The sequence below is a fragment of the Capra hircus genome, chromosome 19, assembly GCF_001704415.2.
Source record: "Capra hircus breed San Clemente chromosome 19, ASM170441v1, whole genome shotgun sequence".
Lineage (NCBI taxonomy): Eukaryota > Metazoa > Chordata > Mammalia > Artiodactyla > Bovidae > Capra > Capra hircus.
Window position 1 is genome coordinate 55,577,356 of NC_030826.1, and position 24,097 is coordinate 55,601,452.

At 52.3% G+C, this 24,097-nt stretch overlaps 1 protein-coding gene and 1 non-coding gene across 2 annotated transcripts; both read right to left on the reverse strand.

Annotated features, from left to right (window-relative positions):
- LOC108638216 (E3 ubiquitin/ISG15 ligase TRIM25-like) lies at positions 13,642 to 23,238 on the reverse strand. Its single transcript, XM_018064024.1, has 8 exons — positions 23,173 to 23,238; positions 19,390 to 19,432; positions 18,428 to 19,095; positions 16,194 to 16,289; positions 15,758 to 15,991; positions 15,359 to 15,521; positions 15,073 to 15,135; positions 13,642 to 14,201 (listed from the first exon to the last, which is right to left on the reverse strand). Exons 1-8 carry the CDS (start codon positions 23,236 to 23,238, stop codon positions 13,642 to 13,644), a joined length of 1,893 nt encoding a protein of 630 aa, XP_017919513.1.
- Positions 16,692 to 16,764, reverse strand: TRNAG-UCC. The gene has a single exon. It is a non-coding gene; the product is annotated as a tRNA-Gly (tRNA).

Genomic DNA, 24,097 nt, shown 5'->3' on the forward strand with positions numbered 1-24,097 from the left:
AGGCGGCCAGGGTGCAGGATTCCTTCTTGGGAGGCTCTAGCTTCCTCCCAGTGAAAACCTAGAGCTTCGAAGGCCACATCCAGAGGAGGCCGGGCAGGCAGCTGTCGAGGAGCAGAGAAGAGGATGGACCCCCTCAGCCCTGGGAGCGGGTCAGAGGGCCCGCACTTGCTCTGCTCGTGCTCCTCTCCCACCTAGCCAATCCTTGATAGGTATTGTTTAACATGTATAGTTAGTGCAGACCTACAGCAATCAAGATCGTGTGGTACTACTGGGTAGATGTATAGATCAGTGAAACAGAATTGAGAATAAGCCCTTACATTTACAGTCAGTTAATTTTCCGTCAGGGTGCTGAGACAGTATAGGGTGGGAAGAATATATAGCTGCATGTAAAAGAATGTGGTTGGATTGCTACCTCATACCGTTTAAAAAACAAAACACAACACTAAAACTATAAAAATTCTTAAAAGGAAGCATAGCAGTAACTCTTCATGACCTTGGGTCAGGCAATGGGTTCTTCTTCGACACTACAGCAAAAGCAGAAGTGACAAAGGAAAAAAAAAAAGGTTTGGACTTCTCTGACAGTCTAAGATCTCCGCATGCTGCCTGGTGCAGCCCAAAAGCTAAAAACCTTTGTGCACTAAAGGACACCATCAGGAAAGTGAAGAGATAACTCTCAGAATGGGAGAAAGTATTTGCAAATCATATATTTGATAAGGGACCTGCATTGAGAATGTATAAAGAACTCTCACAACTCAACCTCAAAAAGACAAACACTTTTTACAAATACTTTTTACAAACAGTAAAAAGACAAATAATTCCATTAAAAATGGGTGAAATATATGAATAGATATTTCTCCAAAGAAGATATGCGAATGGCCAACAAGCCCATTGAAAAAATACTCAACATTATTATTCATCAGGCAAACCAAACCCTCAATGAGATACCACTTCCCACCCACTGGAATAGTTAACTTCTGGGTGAGTGAGGTAAGAGATACTGTATCGAGTTGTGAGTCATACCTTAGACATCTGTGCCCCTGGTTCCTTTACTTGGCAACAGTCATAGTGCTGGGATTGCCTCTTACTTGGGGGATATTCATCCTAGTCTGAGGTTCCCTAGATACAAACCTTGGGAGGAGGGGATTAAGGTTTATCCCATGGTCCCAACGGGATGGTCTCAGGCTTTGAGAGGTCCTGTGTGGGGTACAAAAGAGGGTCACACTGGGTCTACACCATCTGGATACCCCTTATCTTAGCCTGGCCCAGTACTGGGTGGCAGTGAGACAGGAGGGGAGGGGGGCAGGGCACAATCATTCCAAGTATCACATGCACACACGCACAAATGATGCAGCTATTGAGAATACAAAAAAGCTACTTAGAACCCGGTAGGGCCGAGATAGAGGAAGATTCAACTTCTCATAGACTTTGAGCCTCATTATGTGCTCATTGTAACAGGTTAGCATATGCTAAATGACACAGATGTCAAGATAGTTCCAAAGCTGACCAAAACAATGGGTGGTGGCCCAATTCCTGGAAATCTCCGCCTCTACCCCCAAAGAGTTAGATAATCCTCCTACTTGTTAGAAATCACCAACCTATAAAAATGGACAACCCATATACCAGAACCACTCTCACCTTCTGAGAGGGACCTCTCTCTCTGGAACGCGTATTTCTCTAAATAAGCTCGCTTCCGCTTTCCTATGGCTTGTTTTCTGCACAAAGTCAAGAACTCTCACTTAGCACCCTGTCCCAGGAATCTCACCCGAAACCTGGAACTTGACTATACCTGCCCTGGGTACTCAGAACAGGCTGGGTGTAGCCCTCCACCCCATTTGTGGGTACTCTGGCCCTACCTAGGGACTCAATGCCCAGGGACTTCCTGGAGGCTCTTACCCTCTCTGGAAAAATCAAACTAGGTTTCCCAGGACCCCACTGTCCTCTAGGGAGCCCCACTCTAGTCTTCGACCTCTGCTCAACAAGATGAGACTCAGCTGTGGGCAAACCCCCTCCTCCATCCCAGACTCTGGGTACTTCTTCAGAATAAAGCTCCCACCAGGTCAGGGCATAGTCACTGGCTGCAGAGCTCAGAACTAGGGTCTGTGACTCCCACAGGTCACCCTTGCAGCCTTCCTCTGTGACTCTGCCCCAGGGGTTGCTCTGAGGGGGCAGCCTGGTCACTGGGCCCAGTTTTGTTAGAGCATATCACAGCTGTAAAATGAGAAGTGGGTGACCAGGGACTCAGAGAAGCAAACTGAGGCATCTGCTCAAAGAGAGAGGGAGGCAGCTGCTCAAAGTCATAAACCTTTAGGAATTAACTCTAAGTAGTCAGTAGTTGGGTTCTCTGGTGGCTCAGTGGTAAAGAATCCGCCTGCTAGTGCAAGAGACGTGAGTTGGATCCCTGGGTCAGGAAGATCCCCTGGAGTGGCAACCCACTCCAGTATTCTTGCCTGGAGAATCCCAAGGACAGAAAAGCCTGGTGGGCTACAGTCTATGGGGTCGCAAAGAGGCAGACACAACTTAGTGACTAAACAATTAGTATTGAATAACCCAATTGCCACATATCACTAAGAACACCATGTTCTGCTGATGATCTGCCAACCCTGCCTGAGATCTGCCCGGTTATTCCATTCCCTGAAACACTCTGTCCTGATGATGTTTTTTTTCAAATAACAAAAAATGTGGTCAGCCCTTGGTTGACTTGCGTGTGTCAACTTAGAAGCTGCTTCCTCCAGGAAGGCCTCCCAGACCTCCCATGTTGAGGCCCTAATCCTGCCGAGTGTTGTGTGTCTCCCACACTAAGTTCCCTGAGCCTTTGGGAACTTTCTTGCCCAGTTGATCAACATTGCCCCAGCCCTTAACACAGGGTGTAGCATAGAATATAACAATATTGGTCACCATGTGTGGAGGAGGTTCTAAGTACTGTTCAGATACTACCTTACTGGCTTGGTGAAGGAATGGAGTATTGCCCACCCCAAGCCAGTCCCTCATTCCAGGATCTTAGGATCCTTAAAAATATATATATATATATTTATTTATTTATCCTTTAAATATATATATATATATATATATATAAGGCCACACTATGCGCAATGGGGGATCTTAGTTCTCCAACCAGGGATCAAACCCATGCCCCCTGCTTTGGGAGTCTTAACCACTGGACCATCAGGGAAGTCTCTAAAAATATTTTAATTTTTTAGAAGCTCCAGGATGGGATGCTGGTCCCTCTGCCCCTCTCTCTGGGTCTTGGCCTGTGCCCGTGACCCTGTGGTCTCCTTGGCATGGACAGAGTGCCCTCTGCTGGGTTAGTGGGGACAATCCATCCAGGCTCTTCTGGACGCTGCTGGCACTGGGCCCCTGGGCACCTTCCTGTTCGCAAGCCCCTCCCCTACTCCACCAGCTCTGGTCCTTTTCTACCTTCTGCCTGTCACCCTCCTCTGCCTGCTTGCCCTCCTCTGCCAGGGCCTGTGTCAACTTGTCAGCTGGTCCCAGAGGCCTAGGCCATGCCACCCGGCTCGCTATGTCCCCCAAAGATCCTCCTAAACTTGAATCTGAGGGGCCAAGTCTCTCCCAGGACTGACCATAGCTGGAGACACCCCAGCCTCCCCTCCACTCCAGCCCCCTCGCTCTTCTCAGCTTTCTCCTCTCTCTCTTTTTTGGGGGGGCTGCACTGCAAGGCAGGTAGAACTTCCCTGACCAGGGATTGAATTTGTGCCCCCTGCAATGGGGACCCAGAGTCTTAACCCCTGCACTACCGGGGAAGTCCTCCTTTTGCGTTTCTTACCCAGAGTCTCTCCTCCACGCCACCCCCGTTCTGGAGCTCCAAGCCCTTCTCCTTGAGATTTTCTCACCGTCACCGGAACTGAGCCTGTCCCTACACTGCCCGCAGCAGCTTCCTCTTCCTTCACAGCAGGCCCTTCCTCTGTTCTCTGACTCCATCCCATCCAGGGCCTCCTTCCTTCCCCTTGGCTTTCATCTTCATATCCAGCTGAGCTTAATTCTACTGCCTGTTCCCTTTGAGATCTTGCTCAGATGTCTTATCTCTTCCTGAAGCTGGGGCCCCTTCAGGCCCACACAGCTCACACACTGAGCCTTGACAGCTCTCTCTCCTCAGCCTCTCTGCCTGAAATGGCAGAATCATCTTCCCAAACCCTCCACACTTTGGGGACTTCCTTGGCCGCCCAGTGGTTAAGACTCTCTGCTTCCAACGCAGGAAGCCTGGGTTTGATCCCTAGTCAGGGAACTAAGATCCCACATGCCCCGTGCTGCAGCTAAAAAAAAAAAAAAAGGCATCTCACTTTTCAGGGCTGCACTGGAAGGCCGTGCCGGCTTTGAGTTCACAGGACACTCCACCAGCACCCTGGCAGGCTCTGTTCTGCACACTTGTATCCGAGTACTCCAGCCCACATGCCTGACAGCTGGCCCTGGGGATTTGCCTCCTCACCCATTCCCACCTCACGTGCGTTTCTGCACTCAGATGTCACCCCCTGGGCCCTCACTTCACACCCAACACCCTTCCTCTTGGCCCCACTCAGCCTGGCCCTGGAGCCCATGGTTCTCCCCACCCGGGCTGCCCTGATACGCTCAAAACTGTCCATTTAAAAACAAATGGGTTGGGGACTTCCCTGGTGATCCAGTGGTGAAGAATCTATCTTGCAATGCAGGGGACGCGATTTCAATCCTGGTCAGGGAACTAAGATCCCACATGCTGCGTGTGGGTCAGGGAAGCCTGCTGAAGCCCAAAACTAAATAAATAAATATTTGAAAAAAAAAAAAAAAAACCTGGATGGGAAGGGGAAGCTTCCCTGGTGGCTCAGTGGTAAAGAGTCCACCTGCCAATTCAGGAGACATGGGTTCGATTCCTGGGCAGGAAGATCCCACGTTCACAGAGCCTGCGCTCACTGTAACAAGAGAAGCCACCGCAGTGAGAAGCCCTCCTGTCACATCTAGAGAGTAGACCCTGCACAGCACAGTGAGAGAAAAACCCCTATAGCAGCAAAGACCCAGCACAGCCAAAAAAAAGAAAAACTGGGGGGACTTCCCTGGTGGTCCAGTAGTTGAGACTATAAGCTCCCAATGCATTCAGCCCCAGTTTGATCCCCAGTCAGTGAACTAGATCCTACATGATGCAACTAAGACCCAGGGCAGTCAAAGAAAAGATTCTGCAAGTAGTGTGGCAGAAAAGCAAAAAAAAAAAAAAAAAAAAATCATGCCATTTCCCTGAAGGCCTGCCTCCCTCTGGGGTGGCCAGAGCGCGCCAGAACCATGTGCCTGTTCCGGTTCCCTCTGGCCCGCCAGTCCCATCCCTTCCTTTGCTCCAGCCACTTCCCTGCTTTCCCATCACTCTGGATAACCCCTACAGCTTGCAAGGATGAAGGCCAAGTGACACCCCCTCTGGAACATCCTGGTGGCCCCAGATGTGCAGCTTTCTGAGAACCTGGGGGAGTCGCCTGCTTCGGTATCTCCAGCGCCTGGAAGAGCACCGAGCCAAACACTCAGCAGGTGTTGTGTTGGTTTCCTGTGGCTGTCACGAAAAGGACCACGAACGAGGGGCTGAGGGGGCAGTTCAGGGCGGGGGTGGAAGGCCAAGGCCACAGAACTGTATTCTCTCCCCATTCTGGAGGCCAGAGGTCTGAGATCAAGATGCTTGGCAGGGTCAGCTCCCTCTGAAGGCTCTGAGAGGGAGTCCAGCCCACCCCTCCCTCCCGAATTCTGGTGGCTGCTGGCGATTCTTGGCTTGCAGCTGCATCCCTCTCTCTCTGTTCCATCTTCTCTCTGTATCTGAATGTCTCCACGTCTCTGTTTTCTCTTCTTATCAGGGCACTAGGCATTGGATTAGGGTCCACCCTACTCCAGCATGTGTGTGTGTGCGCACTCAGTCGTGTCCGACTCTTTGAAACCCCGTGGACTGTAGCCTGCCAGGCTCCTCTGTCCATGGGATTCTCCAGGCAAGAATACTGGAGTGGGTTGCCATTTCCTTCTCCAGGGATCGAACCCGTGTCTCTTGCATTGGTAGGTGGATTCTTTACCATTGCGCCTCGTGGGAGGCCCTCTACAGTATGACCCTCTCTTAACTAATGACATCTGCAAAAACCTGTTTCTAGATAAAGTCACATCCTGAGGCTCTGCATGGACATGAACTTGGGGGAGATTTTATTCAACCCGGCTCAGGTGCCCAGTGGGCATTTATGGCCTGATGGAGACACCCGTCTTCCGGATGCAGCCCCAGGTCCAGCCTCCTCTGAGGGGTCTTCCCTCGTGTTCCTAGGCTGCCCTCTCCCCCGACCCTTATTCTTCCCTTGGAAACTGTGGCTTTTTTTTTTTTTTTAGCATTTCCTGCTAAATCTAGAATTTCTGCTGGGCACAGATCTACACAGAGAAATTTCAGACCGTCATGCAGACAGGCTGTTGTGTGAGACTGGCATTCAAACAAGCTCGAGCCTCTCCTAAAATGAAACCAGAACAAAAATCTACCCTCCTTCTCTTCATACCCGCCTCGGGCTCCCGCCCCCACCCCTCCATAGCCTGACGCCTCCACTCCCCTCTCCGCTCTCTAAGGCAAACTTCTGCCCCACTCACCATTCCCACCCCGTGAGCTCACATCCAATGAGCACATCTAGTCCTGATCTGCCTGAAGCATCAGACCACACTGGTCCCTCCCTCCTTGAAATCAGCTCCTTGGTTTGTGGAACATCTCTCTCTCCTGGGCTTCCTCTCGTGTCTCTGGCCACCTGTGATGTTTGCTCTTGACGTTTGTTTCTGTTTGTCTGTGTGTTTGGATGCATCGAACAGCACATGGGATCGTAGTTTCCTGACCAGTGTTCGAACCCACACCCCCTGCGTTGGAAGCGTGGCGCCTTAACCCCTGGGCCACCAGGGCATTCCCTGCTCTGTCTTTTTTTCCCTCTGAGGCATTTGATTTGCATACAGTCCATCCCTAGGAAAAGGACCCAAGGATTTTTTTCCCTCCTGTATGTTTTCCTCTTGCTTCTTCATGGTCCCTGATGCCAGCTGAGGTTGTCAGGACAGTGTCAGGACAAATCAACAGCTGGGAGCAGGTTATTCTGCATTCTTCTAGATCTTTGAGGTGCACATCAAATCTGGGGCTGATCACTCCACGCTTATTCCCTCCTTCTTCTAGGCCATGCTGCCCAGCTTGCAGGATCCTAGTTCCCTTACCAGGGACTGAACCCATGCCTTTGGCAGTGAAAGAGCAGAGTCCTAACCACTAGACTGCTAGGGAATTCCCAAAAGATGAGTCTTTATTTACAATTTTGATATTCTGTCCATCATAGATTTTTGCATTAATTTTGATTTGGTGAAATATTGCCTTAAATATTATTTATCCTGTTTCCTGAGTTTTTTGCCTCCTCCCCTTTGTATATGTCCACCCCCAGCCTGTGATCATCGATGATATCAAATTCGCCGATGTAACCATGCTTTGTCATCACAATTAGAAGCCCGACGATGACTCTGGAGCATGGCCTAACATGGCGTTAGCTTCCCTTTTTGGTATTGTTGATACGCTTGAGTGCATCAGTCAGGACATTCGTGAGCACCATTCTGGCAGCCCAGAAAGACGGCAGAAAGAGCTCTTTCTTTTTTAAAATGTTTATTCATTTATTTATTTTGGCTGCGTCAGGTCTTAGTTGCAGCATGCAGGATCTTCAGTTGAGGCACGGAGATCTAGGTTCCTGACGGGGGTGGGGGGCGGTGGGGGGGTGCGGGGGTGGGGACCTCAGGTAAAACCAACAACACTCCTGCTGGCCCAATTTACATAGGACAGGCCCGGGGGTGGGGGGTGAGGGGTGGGGTGGTGGTGGGGGCGGACATATACAAAGAGGAGCCAGAGCTCTCTCTCACTCTCTCTCCTGCACGCGGGGCTGCTCTTCTCTTCGTGTCTTTGGATCAACGTGCCCTCACGCCTTGAAGATGGATTTTCCTGCTATCTTCTAAATAAAATAGAGCTGTAACACTGATTTGTCTAAGAGCTATCACACGGTCCTTTTGAGACCTGAGAACTATAACACGGTCTATCCAAGACATGAGAGCTGTGACACGACGAGGGAGCTTTAATGCCCGTCACTCCAAGTCTCTTTGTTGTGATGGAACAAAAGCCGAGGAGCATACACTCGCGTGACAAATCCACCTGCCAATACAGGAGACGTGGGTTCAATCCTTCGGTTGGGAAGATCCCCTGGAAAAGGAAATGGGAACCCACTCCAATACTCTTGCCGGGAAAATCTCATAGACAGAGAAGCCTGGTGGGCTACCATCCATGGGGTTGCAAAGAGTTGGACACGACTGAGCGACTGAGCCCATGTGTGCACACTTAAATGCTGAGCCCCTGGCGAGGGTCTCACTGGCTTCATCCTAGCCTTGGCTCTACCTGAAATGCACCATGTTTTCCAGCCGTCTGGTTTGAGGAGCCCTGGGAGTTGTATTAATCTTCAGGAAACACAAGTGATATCTCAATCCATGCCTTCCTACAGATCAGCAAACAGAGGCCAGAGAGGTCTTTGTCTCTCCCCTCACACACCTGCTGGAGGGCCCTCAGCCTCAAAGAATCTTGAGGCTAGAGGGGAGGTCGAGATGGAAACCAGGGAAGAATACACAGGTCCTTTGCATCTATCTGGATGCAGTGGGCACATGGACCTGTCTTCAGGAGGGAGAAAAGGATGCAAAGGAAAAAGGAACCAGGTGAGCGGCCATTCCTGGGCCACTTGCACCCAGCCAGCCCAGCCTGACCCAGGAAAGGATCGAGGTGGCCTTCCACCCTCTGACCGCTGGAAGTGTTCCTTCAGTCCTTAGGTCAATATCAATTAAGCACTGGCTCAGATGGTAAAGAATCTGCAATGAAGGAGACCCAGGTTCAATCCCTGGGTCAGGAAGATTTCCTGGAGAATGGAGTACACTCCAATATTCTTGCCTGGAGAATCTCACGGACAGAGGACTCTGGCAGTCCACGGGGTCGCAAACAGTTGGACACAACTGAGTTACTTTCACACTTTCACATGTGGCAGGCATGTGCTAAGCAAGAGAGACCAACATGACATCCCTAGCATGAAGCTGGTCTGATGGAGAATTCCCACATGAAACAAGGTGGGTGCCAGGAGGGATGCATGTAGAAAGTGACGGCAGGAGAGGGGAGAGCCCACCTGGCTTAGGGAGAAGAGAGTTTTCGAGTGGCTTCCTGGGGCAAAACATGTCTTAGTTAAGTTTGTTTAAGTGATTCCTCGGGTTTTTGTTTTTTGACTGCACTCAGTCTTAGCTGCGGAATGCAGGATTTTTAGTTGCGTCATGTGGGATCTAGTTCATTGACCACGGATGGAACCTGGGTCCTTTGCATTAGGAGTTCAGAGTCTTAGCCACTGGACCACTAGAGAAGTGGTCCCTCCTTCTCATCGCTTGTTACTTTCTCCTCCTTAGTGCTTAAGACTCATTTAAGGGACTTCCTCATTGCAGAACTAAGATCCCACATGCTGTAGTGCTCAGCCAAAAAAAAAAAAGAAGTAGTAATAAGGAGGAAGAATAAGGTAGGGGGTGAGGGTGGAAGCATGCTCCCAGCAGAGACGATGGCAGGGGCAGGAGGTGAGCCAGGTTGAAGAGGAGAACGGAGCAGGGCTGGTGACGCAGTCCATGAGAAGTACTGGGCACTGATGTTTGAGGCAAGGAGCTGGGGTGGGAGTGGGGATGGGACTGGGTCAGCAGGGAAGGCTGGAGATGGTTTACCTCTTTATTTTTTATTTTTGTATTTTATTTATGTTTGGCGGTGCTGGGCCTCCGTTGCCGCGTGGGCTTTCCCTAGTTACGGCGAGCGAGGGCTACTTTTTGTCATGCATGGGTTTCGCATTGCGGTGGCTTCTCCTGTGGAGCATGGGTTCTAGGCTGGCAGGCTTCAGTAGTTTGGTTTCCCAGGTTCTAGAGCGCAGGCTCAATAGTTGTGACGGATGGGTTTAGTTGCTCCGTGCCATGTGGGATCTTCCCTGACCAGGGATCGAACCTGTGTCTCCTGCATTGGCAGGTGGATTCTTTACCACTGAGCCACCAGGGAAGCCCGGAGTACCTCTGTAGAGCTGGTGGGACCTAGTCCAGGTCCCCAACAGATTGCCTTTCTCATGGAAGAAAACTGTAGGGTTTGTGCTTATGTGGGCTTAGGGGAGATGCTCCTGACAGCCCTCTGGTAGCTACTGCATTACAGGCAGGGCCTCTGCCAGAGGCTCCCACAAATGTCCCCTCCCTTCCACCTCCTGCCTGCACACACCCTCTCGTGGGGGAGGGAAGAGTTAAGACTCCTTCTTGAGGCTGCTGCCAGCTGGTCCTGCTTCCTGCTCTGTCCTCACCTGTGCGATGGGATGACAAGATGGACAGAAACCTTTGCTGCTACCAAGGTCCTTCAGCTCCATCCTTTCACCCTCCCACCCCATGAGTTTGGGTCAAACTCTCGGTAACATCCAGGAAGCAACATCTTTGACTTTGGCTGGGCTGCCACTTGCCACCCACCTCTAGAGGGAATCAGGGAAGGAGTTAAAGATAAAACAAAGCTGTAGGACAGATGTGTAGGATGTAACATTATGTCATGTTACGTTTTGAAAGTAACTTTGGAAAATGCATGATAGTTGTGTCTTCTAGCTACAACATCTACATCTTTATAACAAAAGAAGACTGCAAGGAAATCCTCCAGGAGAGGTTACCTCTGCAGAGAGGTGCTAAGGATTATGGTAGGAATATCTTCTTTAAAAAAAAAAATTATCTTTGGCCGTGCTGGGTCTTCATTGCTGTGCTCGGGCTTTCTCTAGTTGTGGAGAACGTGGCGGGGGCGGGGATGGGTTTACTGTCTAGTTGTGGGGCAAGCGTTTCTCATTGTGGTGAATTCTTTTATTGCAGAACATGGCCTCTAGTGGGAGCAGGCTCAGTAGTTGCAGCTCACGCGCCCTGGAGTGCTTGGGCTCAGTAGTTGTGGTGCATGGCTTAGCTGTCCCTTGGAATGCGGGGTTTTCCCAACCAGGGATGGAACCCGGGTTCCTTGTGTTGGCAGGCAAATTCTTTACTACTAAGCCAACAGAGAAGCCCTGGAATATTTTATTTTCTTTTGCATTTCTATATTTTGTAAATTTTCTACAATGAATGTGCTATTGGAGGGGTGGTGTAGCATCGTGACTGAATAAGCAGACTGTCTGGGTTTGAATCTGGCTTCGCAATTCATGTGCCTTCGTGACCTTGAACAAGGCACTTCTTATCCTCAGTTTCCTCCTGCGCAGGGTGGGGGTTGTTATTAGAATTAAATGAGCTCAGTTTTGCCATCAACATTCCATTTGCTACGAACAGGGCTCCTGGTGTGCAGTAGGCATTACGTTTTTGTTAAATAAAAGCAAAATTACTTTTACCAAATATGCAAAATATATATATTTTAAAAATTGCCCAAGTAATATAAGAACATAATCTTCTTGTGAGAAATGACACAGGAAATTTTTAAGTGAAATAACACTTGGGAAGATTAGTTTACAGTCTGTTTGGATTTGCATTAAAAAAAAAATTCGTTGTGTTAAGGCAGGAGCAGGAAGGCATGAGAAGAATGTGGGTGGCAATCTAGGGACAGCACCTTCCTTGGTCTCTTCACGGGGAAAGGCCAAGGCCAGGGCTCACCCATGTGGATTATGGAAGCGCTCTGGCTGATCCTGCACCCTGAATCACCCACTATGATATATTCACCCAGGAGGCAAATACTGAGCCAAGAACCCCAACATTTTGGTTTCTTAATCAGCCTCACTGACACGCAGGCAGGCTTGCTGTTTGGCTTTCTGAAATACTGGCGAGCATCTGACCACCCCCCCCCACACACACCAGGACTACTATTGTGGACCCCCAGGGGCTTACGAACTTGGGGAACTGTTTAAGCGGACAAGTAACATGCATTTGATGTGGGTTTCACACCAGCGTGTGCCTGAGGGTATCAGGCTCCAGCATCACACACCACGTGAAGGCTCCTTCAGAACCTGGAGGAGCTGGTGAGGGAGGCTCATCCATCGGCTCCCCCGTGGGGAAGGACTCATATCCGTGGAGCTGGCTCTTGCTGTCTCCTTGGGTCACACTTTTTACCTTCTCAGCATTTATCTGGCTGCGCCAGGCCCTAGTTGCAGCACCTTTGATCTTCATCACAGAATCTTTAGGTGCTGCACATGGGTTCTAGTTCCCCGACCAGGGGTCGAACCTGGGCCCCTGCACTGGGAGCTCAGAGTCTTAGCCACCAGACCACCAGGGAAGTTCCCCTCAGCCTTTCCTGACCTCAGTCCATGGACTGCTTTGGGAGAGTGGGGAGGCAAGATTTAAGCATTTTGGCATGCAAGCTTTCCCCCCAAAGGGAAAAGGTTTACATTTCATTTCTACCCATCCACACCAGTAGCACTGGTGAGGAATGGAAGTTACTGGACTGGTGCTGAGTGGAGCCTCCAGGGAGGAAGGTCAGCAGAACCACAGCCCAGGGTCAGAGCAGCCACAGGGTGCCCTGCTCTGTGAGGCCATCTGAGCGCACCTTCTCACCTGCCAGGCCCCAGAGTGAGAAACAAAGGTCACTGACGTCTCTGGCGACAAGCCAGGTGGGGATGGAATTCAGGCACGCCCTGGTTCTGGACCACGTTGCCCCAGGGAGTTTTCTCCCCCATGACTGTCTCATTTCCTCTTCTGAGCCAATCATTAACCCTCCTGGGGTCCCCCTGCATGAGAAGCCACAGGAACAAGTGACTGGTCGAGGCTGGAAATGTCCAGGCCGCTTCCCTAAAGGGGCTGAGTCCCCGGTCACACAGCTGCCGTGGTTGGAGGGCAGGGCCCAGCCTCTCCCTGTGACTTCCACATGGTCTGGCTTGGCTGGGCAGGTCAGACGGGAGAGACCTGGATATGAATGAAGCCCCTTGGCTTCCGGGCAGTGCTACCCAGGGGAGCTGTGTGCGGTGGGCTTAAGGCTGGGGGTCGGGGAGAGCTTCCAGGCACCCACCCACCCAGAGAGCTTCAGCTCCACATGCTCCTCAGGTGCAAAACACCAGCCATGTGAGAAAAACTCTTGCTGGGCAGAGGAATGGGGGCCCCAGCCCCGTCTGGACAGAGGCCCTCAGCCTTTTGGGGAGGGAGGTCTGACACAGTCATGATTCCCCGGCTTAACTCCCTAGCCTCCAGTCAAGCCAGTAACTCAGAACACCTCTACCCTGGTGGGTCAGGTGCCAACTCTCCCTCTGGCCACCTGCGAGGGAGGAGTCACCTGCGGGGAGGAGCCCCGCCCACTTCTGGGCAACCTGAGACCCTCTGACGGGGCTTGGGAGCTCACGGGTCGGGGAGGCCAAGCATCCTGGTCAGGAATTCCCCCTCTGGAGGCCACCGGACTGTCCCCAGTCCCAGGGGGATCGCCAGCCTGGTTCAGAGCCCCTTCTCCCGTGACAATGGGGACGGGAGGATCGGCCTGTTTTCCGGGATCCCCAGGACCTCCCGGGACCCCTGGGTGGTCGTCGCTGGTGAAATCCAGGCAGCGGGTCGGAGGCGGGTTCACCGCCCGCCCCTCCACCCCTGGGCCAGGGGACCCCGCGGGGCCGGCCATCCTCCCCGGCGCGCCCCTCCCCTCGGGCGCAGCCAGCGCTCGAGTCCAGCTTTATTGGCCTAGGCCTCGGAGGGGCGCTGCTTGAGCGTGACCGAGGCGCCGCTGCTGACCATGACGGCGGGGTAGAGCGGCTCCAGGAAGGAGGCGAGGAAGCGGTAGAGGAGGCTCACGCCTCCCGCCACGCCGTAGAAGGAGAGGCAACCCGCAGCGCAGTCTAGCATCACGCCGAGCGTGCGGTGGTAGCCGCCGTGCAGCACCGTCTGCGTGTTGTTGTGCCACACGGAGAACTTGAGCGAGTCCCACTCCAGGCACCACGAGTAGGGATTGCGGCCCAGCAGATAGACGATGCTGCGGCGCGGGCGGCCGCCGAGCGGGGGGCTGCGGCGGTAGGTGACGCCCAGGCACACCCACGAGTTGGACACGTCGGCCTCCCAGTAGTGGCGGCCCTCGGCCAGGCCCCGAGAGCACAGCACCTGCGGCCACTGCTTGAAGCCCGGGAAGGGGCCGCCCGCCGCGAAGGGCTCCAGGAGGATGCCCAGGTTCAGCACCGAGTGGGTCTCCTTGAACAGGAAGAGCTCCTCGCTGGCTGTGGTGGGGTCGAAGTTCAGGTTGCAGTAACCTGGGCCGAGGGGGTATGGAAAAGGGGGCTAGGGTCTGCAGGCCAGGGAGCAGAGCGCTGGAGGTCTAGAGAGGGGAGGGCCAAAGCTCACAGCTTTGGCACAAAAGTCACCAAGTGCTTCCACCGCCAGCCCCCAAGAGTGGCCCCCCCATTCCCCTCTCTAAGTCTTCAACTCCGCCCACAGGGGTGGACACTGTCTGGCTGGGCGCTGTCCAAAGGCCTGCCTTCCTAGAGAGGTGGACAGCCAAGAGTCCCCCTATCTGCCCTCCCCCCCACCAAACCCTAACAGGACCCCCTTTTCGGTTTGTGCAGGACACAAGACTGGGTGGGACTGAGGGAGCGTCAGGGGCTCCTGGAGGAGGTCGCTCAGAAGGGGTCATCAGAGGGTTCATCCGCTGTGACCCTGGAGACCTCAGAGACATCACTGATGATTTCTTAGAGAGTCACTTGGTCCCTCACCCAGCCTGGGAGAGGGGCTGCAGGGACATTAACTGAAAAGGGAGCCTGACTGTAGAAGGGTCATCCAAGCTGGCTTGGCTAAAGTCCAGGGGAGGTCGGCAGGCACCCAGCTGAGGGCAGAGCCTGAGCCACATCAGGGCAGCAGAGGGCTGCAGAGCTGGCCTCTGGGTGTTGGTGGAGGCCCTGCCACCCATGGGCGGGGACAGGACAGCCTTCTCCCTTCCTCTTAGGGCCGAGGAGTCACAGACCTTCTGAGGTCTCTAGTCCAGAGTACAAGGTCAGGGCAGGAGAGACCTGGCATCTTTCTGGAGCCCTGGCCTGCATAGAGGTGGGGCTGGGTCGGTCGGGCAAACAAGGGCCCTGTTCCTTTCCTTCCCAACCTTGGGGCTGGACCCCAGGACTGAGGACTCACACTTGAGAAGTATTTTCCTGTCCACATCCGGGGGCAGCACCTCATAGGAGTTCATCTTAATGCCTGGGGAAGATGGAGGGGCTTTGCTGAGGACACTTTCACAGCCCAGTGTCCTTCCAGAGAGAGGCATGGGCTTTCAGGAGGTTGAGTCACCTGGACAAGGCGCACACAGACAGGCCCAGCTCTCTTACAAGTGCCTGGAATCCCAACCGCTGCCCTTGGAGCAGCCCATCCCCAGAAGGCAGGTGGGTCTCCAGTCGCCCCAGGCAAGCAGGTTCTAACTAACCCTTCAGGAGGAGCTGGTTGATGAAGCTGAGACCCATGTCCACCAGTCGGGTCCGGAGCTCCGCCAAGGTCTCTGGCAGCTGGAGGAAGCTCTGCTTCTCCTCACAGTTGGTGCCCATCAGGGGCTCCACGCAGGCAGGGAAGTGCTTCAGCCTGGGCAACTCCTGCAGGCAGGGAGGGGCTGGCAGTACCACTTGTTAGCCAGGCCCCAAGCAAGGGCCAGGGGCTTAGCGGTTCCCCAGAACCAGGAGGCAGGCGGGAAAGCTGCCCATGTTCAAACCCGGACAGCTTTCTCCCCTCCTCCTGGCTTTTCGGACATCTGAGTTAGGGCTGTCAAAGCCCCTGCAGTCCAGTGGACGTTGCGATGGGCCTGGGCGGTGGGGGTAGGGAGGGGCCTTGCCTGCAGAAACTGCTGGTCGCTGCGGTTGGCAAGCAGGCTGCGGAGCCAGATGCTGTCCCCCTCCAGCTTCAGGAGCCGGTTGTGACTCTGCTGGATGGAGCCGCCCAGCTTCCCCAGGGCGGTGGCCTCCTCTTTCTCCACGAAATCCAGCACCTTCACCTGCATCTGTTTGATCTCCTGGATGATCTCTGAGAAGCAGGCGTTCACCTCGTCCCGAGTCGTCTGGATCAATTTCTGGGGCAGGGGCGGAGGGGCAGAGAGGTGTCTTTGAGCCCCAGCTCCTTATCCTCCTTGTCAGGGCCCAGAGCTGGCCGAGGCATCACCTCTCTGTTTGTCTGGCCCCACAGCAGCCACTCCGAGCCCTTGAGAGGCCCCCTCAGCCTGAAGCAGGGCCCTGGGAAAGCCTGGGCTGGAGGTGGCGATGGGCCAAGCTTACCGAGAGAAAAGCCACCTGGCCCCGGTGCTTTTGGCTGTCGGAGGTGATGATCAACATCTGGTTCTCCACGTTGGCCTGGACCTTCCGAACTTCAACCTGGGGTGAGAAGGTGAGGTGGAAGAGGAGCGGGCCGGTGATTCAGAGAGGTGCCGTAGCAGAAGCCCTCTGTGGGCAGTCCCATGTCAGAGCTCAGAAGAAACACACCTCTTAAAAAAAAAAACAACCCTTACTTAGCTGCATCAGGTCTTAGCTGCAGCACATAGATCTTTCCTTTCAGTACATAGACTCTCTAGCTGTGGCATGTGGGATCTTCGTTCCCCTACCAGCGATTGAACCTGTGTCCCCTGCATTGCAGGGCAAATTCTTAACCACTGGGCCACTAGGGAAGTCCCACCTCTTATGTTCTTCAGAGGTCTGATGAGAATGAGGATGGGTAGGCTGAAGGGTAGATGACCCAGGGACACCCCTTTTTTGGCTGCGACGTATGTAGGATCTTAGTTCCCCAACTAGGGATCGAACCTGTGCCCCCTGAAATGGAAGTGCAGAGTCCTAACCACTGGACCATCAGGGAAGTCCCTCGGGGCCACTCTGCTCCTGTTCTCTCATTCCCTGAGAGACTCCCCATTCTTAGGGATCAGGTTCTCTGCTTCTGACAGCCGATGACCATACGGTTCAGATCACAAGCAGCAGCTATGGAGGGGTTTGGTGATTTGAGAAGCCTGGGCGGGGCGCAGTGGGGCAAGCAGGGGTCGATCAGATGCAGAGCCCTTGGCTCCCTGGGGCAGTGCCACCAGGTCCAGGCAGAACTGTGTCCCCAAGTCCTTCCACATAAGCCTTTAGTCTCAGCTCCCCCAGAGGCTCAGCGGTAAAGAATCTGCACAAGGAGACACTCAGGAGATGTGGGTTTGATCCCTGGGTCGGGAAAATCCCTTGGAGGAGGAAGTGGCAACCCACTCCAGTGTTCTTGTCTGAAAAATTCCAAGGACAGTGGAGTCTGACAGGCTGCAGTCCATGAGGTCGCAGAGTCAGACAGGACTGAGCCTCTGAGCACAAGCACGTCCCCGGAGCGGGCGCTGTCACGATTCACAACCTACTGTAGGACAGTGGTACCAGGTACCTGTCTGTGAACTGTTGCTGACCCGCAGCAAAAGAAGCAGCTTGTGCCAGGCTGTAAATCAACACATTTCTCCCTTTGTTGAGAAGGTCCTGATGTGAAAAAATTGTCAGCTGAACTAAACAGTGGGGTGAGTCGGCTTACGTTCTGGCCCAAGCTTCTTTCTTGCAGGTGGCTACGCTGGAATAGCACAGTTCTAGAATATATTTGATAGAATGTTTCAAATATAAGCACTCCAACAAAGAAAGCAATCCAAATGGAGAAAACCTAATTTGAAAATAGAAAAAAAGGAAGGGATTCACCCAACCTGACATGTTTGTATGTTGATATGTTACCTTTCAGCCATTCCTTTTTCTGTGCAAAAAAATTTTTAAATAGGATTCATCACAAATAACTTTGGCTCCTTTAAAAAAAAAAAAAAAGAACTAACCATTTTATTAATTTTTTTTTTTGAGTGCAGTGCACGGCATGAGGGATCTTCCCCTAACCAGGGATAAACCCGTGCTCCCCCAAGTGGAAGCAGAGTCTTAACCACCTGACTGCCAGGGAAGTCCCTGGATCCTGATTCAATCCATCTGGTGGCGCTTCTTCATGTCTTGCCAGGACCCTTGTGAGCATCACTTTGGGTGCTTTAGTCACCAAGTGGTGTCCAGCTCTTTGCAACCCCATGGACTGTAGCCTGCCAGGCTTCTCTGTCTATGGGATTTTCCAAGCAAGAGTACTGGAGTGGGTTGTCATTTCGTTCTCCAGGGGATCTGCCTGACTCAGGAATTGAATCCAGGTCTCCTGCACTGCAGAATTCCAAGCACCATTTTAATGGCTGGAGAAGGAAATGGCAACACACTCCAGTGTTCTTACCTGGAGAACCCCAAGGACGGAGGAGCATGGGAGCCTACAATCTATGGGGTTGCAGAGAGTCAGACATGACTGAGAGACTAAGGACACTTTAATGGCTACAATCCTTTCCTTCCCGGAAAGGTGTGCCTGGAACAGAGTCCTCTTGCTCCTCGGCCTCCCCTCCCCCATTTACCCTCTCCCCATCCCCCCTCCCCTCCCCCATCCCCCCTTCTCTTCCCCTCCCTTTCCCCTCCCCCATCCCCCCCCCTCGCTCCCAGCCCACCTCCTTGCGCGCGCGCTCCTCCTCCAGTGGAATGGTGTCGTGGTTCTTGTGCTCCTCCAACAGGCAGGCCCCGCACACGCAGCAGCCCTCGGTGCGGCAGTACAGCCGCCGGAGCTTGCGGTGCTTGCGGCACAGCCGGCTCTTGAGGTCCCACACGGGCTCCAGCAGCTGGTGCCCCTGGAACACCTGGTCCTCTAAGTGGCTGCGCAGGTGCTTTTCGCACAGGGAGGCCATGCACTGCAGGCACGACTTGACGGACTTGAGCTTCTCGGGGGCACAGAAGTCGCAGGGCACGTCCCTGGGCCCAGCCAGGCTCCGTGAGGACCCCAAGGTCTGGCCCTTGGCCTGGGTGAAGCAGGTCACCATCTCCTCCAGGATGACGTTCTTGCAGAGGCGAGGCCGCGTGGGGAAGCTCTCCCGGCACTGGGGGCAGTAGAGGGGCTCGCCCATGGTGGCCTGGTAGTCCCAGAAACCCTGGAGGCAGCTCATGCAGAAGTTGTGCCCGCAGGCTGTGGTGACTGGGTTGCGGAACACCTCCAGGCAAACAGGACAGAGGACTTGGTCCTCCAGCGTGCAGAGACTGCTGTTATTCATCAGGGACTGGCCTTGGGGAGCTCCTGAGAGCTTGGCGGTGGGCTGCAGGGCTGGGGCTTGGTCCTGGACTGGCCCTGGGAAGACGGGGGCAAAGCCAGGTTGAAGCCAGGGCAGGATTTGAGGGGCCTTTGAGGGGGACCCCTTTTCTTCTGTTGGAAGCAGCTGGTCTGCCCACGGGGTACCGGCACTCTGCCATTGGTCAACCCACACAGGGGCATAAACTGAGGCTTGTGTTTTTGTCCCTGCCCGAACTCCTGGAACAAATCTTGGACAAGAAGGTGGGTAGGCGGGAAGAAGTCACATGGTGACAAGGGAAATGAGCCGTTTCCCTGGCCCTTTGGGAGAAAGGTCAGCGCACAAGTACTTACGTGAAACTCTCTGCATGTCAAGGAGAGCCAGAGGCTTGCTGCCCTGTGGATGGAGGGAAGAGAACACCTGGGTGCTTAGGCCCGCGTTGGGGCGGGGTGGGGGGGCGAGGCCCCAGGTCTCCAGCTGCCGGGGAGGTCTCCCAGCCCAGTGTGCCCCCACCCCAGCCCTTTACATCCCCCGAGGTTGGACGACCACCTTCTCACCTTTCCCTTTGTCTGCTGTTGCGTGGTCCCCCTATCGAGTTGGACCCCCTCCTTGAGACTGCCCACAGTTTTGCTCCTGATGTCACAATTCAAGCATGACCAGCCCCGGCCTTCTGCTTGTGATGTCAGCAGGGCAAAACAGACTCAATAAAGGAAGACATGAAGATAAGTAAATAGTAAAACATGGTATTCCAGCTAATTAAAAAAAAATACACATTACACTTGATAATTAACAATGTTGTGTGCCTCAGTTAACCATATATATTCATCTTCTTCCTGAATGTCTTTATAGGGTTATAAGGATTTTTAAAGCTTTTCATCATAGAAATTGATGGCAAATGCCTCCTAGAGTTTGAATAATGCTTTTTTGAGGGGTGGTGGGGTGGGGGTGGGAAGGACAAGGTAGTACATGGAAGGGCTTCTCAGTGGCACTAGTGGTAAAGAACCCGCCTGCCAAGCAGGAGACTTGAGTTGGATCCCTGGGTGGGGAAGATCCCCTGGAGAAGGGAACCGATGCCCACTCCAGTATTCTTGCCTGGAGAATCCCATGAACAGAGGAGCCTGGCGGGCTACAGCCCATGGGGTCGCAAAGAGTAGGGCACGGCTGAAGCGACTTAGCACACACGCACATGTGCACATGGAAATCTACTTTTAATATTTTCCAGGAAAATTTACTTCAGAAAAAAAGAAAGAGGTGCCACCGGACATGCAGCAGTGGTGAGGGGTCCTGCCCGCCCAGGATACTCTTTGCTCTGGAACCTTCATTCCAGGCAGGAGACAGAGTCTCTGCTGCACCCAGGGCCCCTTGCAGTGGATGTGGGGGACTCAGTTTACTAAGCAGAGAAGCAAAGTGGCAACTAAGTGGCAGTGAGATCTTGGGCAAGTTGTTTCATCTCTTGGGACCTTGGTTCTCTGGTGAATCCACAGGGTTGTTGCAGAAGAGATCTCAAGGCTCATTCCTGGTTTGAAGTTGAGTGAGCCAAACATCATCCAATTGGTGATGCTCAAGATTGTTGCTTTCCACTGTGGTTCTGATCCTCAGAAGGAAAAGATGACTGAAGCTTAGCAGAGAGTCTCATCACTGCGATAGCTTCTTGTCAGTGTTTGTTTACCCAGCCTTCTCACCCAAGAAGATACACACCCTGAAAAGTTTGCAGTATGTCACTCTTTCTGTTTTTTGGGCCATGCAGCATGCAGGATCTTAGTTCCCCGACCAATGATGGAGCCTGTGTCCCCGGCAGTGGAAGCACTGAGTCTTAAATCACTGGACCACCATGGAAGTCCCAATATGTTACTTAAAAAAAAAAAATTTATATTTACTTGACTGCTCCAGATCTTAGTTATGGCATGTGGGATCTAGTTCCCTGACCAGGGATTGAAACTGGGCCCTCTGCCTTGGGAGCGTCTTAGCCACTGGACCAGTGAAGTCCTCCTCTTTACTTCTGAAGAATATTTTCACTTGGTAATTCTACATTGGCAGCTATTTTCTCTTCAGTATTTTGGAGATTTAATTCCACTATCTTTTTTTTTAAATTATTTTTATTGTTATTTATTTTTTGGCCATGCTGCACAGAATATGAGATCTTAGTTCCCCCACCAGGGATCACCTTTCCCCGCTGCGTTGGAAGCATGGAGTCTTAACCACTGTGCTGCCAGGGAAGTCCCCTCCACTTCTTCTGGTTTATATTTTACTGTTGAGAAGTTGACTGTCAGTCTTATTGCCGATTCTTTGAAGGTAACCTTTTTCTCCGTTTCTGGTGACTTGTAAGGTTTTCTCCAAATGTGTTTTCATTTTGCCATTTCTATATTGTTGTTCAGTTGCTAAATTGTGTTCGACTCTTTGTGATCCCATGGACTCCAGCATGCCAGGCTTCCCGGTCCTTCACTGTCTCCTGGAGTTTGATGTGTGTTCTTATTTATCCTCCTTAGGATTTGTAGGGCTTCTTTTATTTGGCTGCCTTGGGTCTTAGTTGTGGCACATGGGGTCTTTGGCTGCGGTGTACAGACTCTCTAGTTCTGGCACTCGGGCATTAGTAGTTGCGACATGCAACTTAGTTCCCTATCCAGGGAAATCTTAAGTTTCCTATCAGGGATGGAACCTGAGTTCCCTGCGTTGCAAGGCAGATTCTTAACCACTGCATTACAAAGTGCCTGTAGGGATTCTTGAATATGAGGCTGCCTTTACATATCTCAGAGGACCTTGATTACAGCTCAGCATTTCTACTCCTCTGCCTCTACCCAGGTTCCGATGAATACTCCCTTAGCCATTAGGCAGCTAGCTGCTTGGCTGTTTCCTCTCTGTCTCCAGAATTCCCCTCTCCCACTCAGGCAGCAGGACTCCAGGACTCAGCTTTCATTGTCAGTGCCTCCGGTTGGATCCCTGGGTTAGGAGGATCCCCTGGAGAAGGGATAGGCTACCCACTCCAGTATTCTTGCCTGGAGAATCTCCATGGATAGAGGAGCCTGGCAGGCTACAGTCCATGAAGTCGCAAAGGGTCAGACACGACTGAACGACTAAGCCCAGTACAGCACATTTCCAGGCACAGAAGTGGACGTTTGCTGGAGCCCTGATAGAAGCAAGAGCTGAGCACCACGTCCCTTCTGCACCTGCCAACTATCCCCTTCTCCAACTTCAGGGTCTCATTCAAGAACTCGGCGGCGTCTTCCAAACCCTCCCCACTCCAATAAGTGCTTATCGGCTATCCATCATAATTGCACGAAGGAGGGCATATTTGGAGGGTGTTCTGACAACTGTGTGGACAGTGCATGTGTGGAGCCTATCAGAATGAAATATGAGGAGGAGCAACAGCCCAAGCTTAGACATAAAGCCATCCAAGAATATCCAAGGGGACTTGCTCACAATTTTCTTACAAGAAAGCTGAGAAAAATGAACTATTAGTCTTCTGTCCACTTTATGTGTTTTTCTAGAAATAATTAACAGAAAACCAACCGGTTAAAAATACTCAAATTTAGATATGAGACTTAGATTTTTAAAAAAATATCTATTTATCTGGCTGTGTCAGATTGTAGCTGTGACCCTCGGGGTCTCTGCTGCCGCACACGCTCTCTAGTTGCAGTGGGTGGGCTTAGTTGCTCTGCGACATGTGGGACCTTAGTTCCCCGAACAGGGATCAAACCCATGTCACCTGCGTCGGAAGGTGGGTTATTAACCATTGGGCCATCAGATTTCTGAGCTGCCAAATGTGACATCTGACTTGGGGAAAATAAACAGGACACAAAAGCACAAAGGCAAGCCCACAAGGGCACAAATATGACTCACGAGGGCAAAAGCTAGAATTGGTTAAACTGAATTAAATTTCCACCAGAAATCTCTTGGAAAACCATGACCTTAATGAAAATATTTTTAAGAAATAATGAAATAGAAAAAAACAATGTAATTGCATTGTATAGAATTAAACTGACTTCACAGAGTAGCGGTTCACTCCGGGGGAAAGCTTCACTGACGAGGATCCTTCTGCGCGGTATGATTCTTATGAAAAATTCAGCTTTGGTCTGCTACCTGGACCCACGACCGAGCAGATTCAGTGGAACTGAAATGATCTGTGAACAGTGCCGTACAGAGCCTCCAGCAAGTCCCAACAGGAGACTCAGCACGCGGACTCCAGGGTTTCGGAATAGACCCATGACTCCTTTTACAGCGACCCTCCTTTTGAGGGCTTCCCAGGTGGATCAGTGGCAAAGAGTCCGCCTGGAATGCGGGAGACCCGGATTCCACCCCTGGGTCGGGAAGAGCCTCTGGAGAAGGGCATGGCAACCCACCCAGTATTCTTGCCTGGAGAACTCCATGGACCAAGGAGCCTGGCGGGTACAAAGAGTCGGACACAATGGAGCGACTAATTCTTTTTTCTTTCTTCTCCTTTTGAGAAACAGTCCCTGCTCCCTCATCATAGGAATCAAGAGACCATATGGTCTGAGTTGCCCATCAAAACCTACAAAGCTAATCTGAGGGGTAATTAACATAGCCCAGAAATAGATGTGACTGTCTCTCAGACCTGGGAACAACGACTGTTTGCAGTGTCTTATGTTAGGGCTTCTTGGTCCATGGAATTCTCCAGGCAAGAATACTGGGTGGGTTGCCATGTCCTTCTCCAGAGGATCTGGAGAAGACCCAGGGATGGAATCCGGGTCTCCCGCATTCCAGGCGGACTCTTTGCCACTGATCCACCTGGGAAGCCCTCAAAAGGAGAGTCGTGGCTTCCCTGGTGGCTCAGAGAGTAAAGTCGTCTGCCTGCAATGTGGGAGACCTGGGTTCGATCCCTGGGTTGGGAAGATCCCCTGCAGAAGGTAATGGCAACCCATTCCAGTATTGCCTGGAGAATCCCATGGATAGAGGAGCCTGGTGGGCTGCAGTCCATGGGGTCTCAAAGAGTCCGACATGACTGAGCGACTTCACTTTCACGTTAGGGGAGAGGGTAAGATTGTCTTTGTGTAAAGAGTAGCTGCATCTTGTCACATGGAGGCATAAAGTTATTCTTACCATTTT